Source organism: Myotis davidii, unplaced genomic scaffold (assembly GCF_000327345.1).
Source record: "Myotis davidii unplaced genomic scaffold, ASM32734v1 scaffold97, whole genome shotgun sequence".
Classification (NCBI taxonomy): domain Eukaryota; kingdom Metazoa; phylum Chordata; class Mammalia; order Chiroptera; family Vespertilionidae; genus Myotis; species Myotis davidii.
The window spans coordinates 4,856,068-4,858,093 of NW_006289392.1; the positions used below are offsets into that span (position 1 = coordinate 4,856,068).

General features: G+C 61.3%; 1 protein-coding gene across 1 annotated transcript in view; it reads left to right on the top strand.

Annotated features, from left to right (window-relative positions):
- Nucleotides 1–2,026, top strand: part of IL10RA (interleukin 10 receptor subunit alpha) — a 16,072-nt gene that overhangs the window by 7,603 nt on the left and 6,443 nt on the right. Inside the window, 1 exon segment of the mRNA XM_015562467.1 lies at nucleotides 398–629. Coding sequence (XP_015417953.1) covers nucleotides 398–629 — 232 coding nt within the window.

Below are 2,026 nucleotides of genomic sequence, written 5' to 3' on the forward strand. Positions count from 1 at the left end.
ACTGGGGGCTCTTGGGGGGGGAAGCACAGCAGTGCCTTTCCCCTCAGGATTTGTCTATCTTATTGGAGAAACAGGAGCAGCACCCACAGTCGAGCTAAAAACAAGGAGCCCCAAGGACTGCAAGTGCGGCTGGGCGGGGACACTGGGCTGTGTTGCAGGAGCAGCACGTCTTCCTGTGGATATGGGCTTGAGCCGGTCAGCGTTCAGTCTGAGGGCCTTTAGACACAGAGTTGGCTGGGGGTCCCAGGCCGGCGCAGAGCCCCTGGCAATGAGATGCCCTGCACCAGGGCAAGCACCCAGGGCTGCCTTCCTGGCCGCTCCTGCCTCTTGCCTTCCTCTTAAAGAAGATGGGTGTGAACAGAAGTGGGAGCCAGTGCCTACCCTGTTGTCCCCCCAGGTACGGGATGGAGCCCTGGAGGTCGGTGCCCAACTGCAGCCAGACCCCGGTGCCGGCCTGCGACCTCACCATGGCCACGCTGGACCTGTACCACAGCAACGGCTACAAAGCCAAAGTCCGGGCCGTGGACGGAGGCCGGCGCTCCAACTGGACTGTCACCAAGACCCGCTTCTCCAGGGATGAAGGTGCTTCCCCCGCGGGGCCCAGAGCTCGGCTTTGGGGGTCCCGTACAGCCAGACGCTCAGTCTAGACAGTGGTTCTCAACCTTCTGGCCCTTTAAATACAGTTCCTCATGCTGTGACCCAACCATAAGATTATTTTCGTTGCTACTTCATAACTGTAATGTTGCTACTGTGATGAATCGCCATGTAAATATCTGATACGCAGGATGGTCTTAGGCGACCCCTGTGAAAGGGTCGTTCGACCACTAGAGGGGTCGTGACCCACAGGTTGAGAACCGCTGGTCTAGACTGTTCTCTGGGTTCCCATAGCACAGCATGTCAGCTCAGCTTCCGGACGAGGCAAAACAGCCTGAGTCAGGACTCTGGAGAAGGGTTAGATGAAAATAGTCAAGTTGTTGGAGATGGAAAGGGAACTGGTTTGTTTACCCTGCAGAGGGAAGTCTCGGGGTGCCTGGGCAGCGGGACAGCGGGTGTGCTTAGCGGGTCCTGGAGAGGAAGCGAATCTGTAAGCGCTGAGCACAGGGAAGCAGGGAGCAGGCAGAATGGGGCCAGCCCCCTCCCCACCCACCCCGTGAGGGAAGGACTCCCCAGGGTCAGGGTGGGAGGCTCTGAAGTGGGGGGTGGGGTGCCACTGAGGAAAAGGTGGGAGGCTCCTTGTGGGGGTGGGAGGCACGGATAAGCCCACTCAGGGGGAGCTTCCGCCTGTGGTGGGGATGAGGGCCGTGACTGCAATAAGCCTGCCCTGCAGAGCCCAGGGTCAGACCAGGGGCCCAGGATGTCAGGGTCAGACCAGGGGCCCAGGGCGTCAGGGTCAGACCAGGGGCCCAGGGTGTCAGGGTCAGACCAGGGACCCAGGGTGTCAGGGTCAGGCCAGGGGCCCAGTGTGTCAGGGCCATGACCCCAGCACCTGTGTGTGGGCCAGCGCCGCTGGCTGCAGGCTCCCCCGGGGGTGCTTACACCCTGCATGTCTCCTGGTCCAGCTTCCAAGCTTTGAATGGGCGGGCGTCAGGGTCAGACCAGGGGCCCAGGGTGTCAGGGTCAGACCAGGGGCCCAGGATGTCAGGGTCAGACCAGGGGCCCAGTGTGTCAGGGTCATGACCCCAGCACCTGTGTGTGCCGGCGCCGCTGGCTGCAGGCTCCCCTGGGGGTGCTTACACCCCGCATATCTCCTGGTCCAGCTTCCAAGCTTTGAATGGGCCTTGAATGGACCCAGGGCATCTGTCATTGTAACGCGCTCCCCAGCAAGGCCCAGCGGTCCGCTAGGTTGGAAGGCTGTGGCCCAGGTGTTAGAGTGGGTACAGCTTGGCCCTGGAGGCCAGGCATGGGGGTTGGGTGGGGGGGGGGGGGGGGGGCTTCCAGAGAAAGCAGGGCACATGCACAGTATCCAGAATAGAGATTCTACAGCTTCAACCAAATTTCCACTGGATTCTTTGACCCCCAAAAGGTG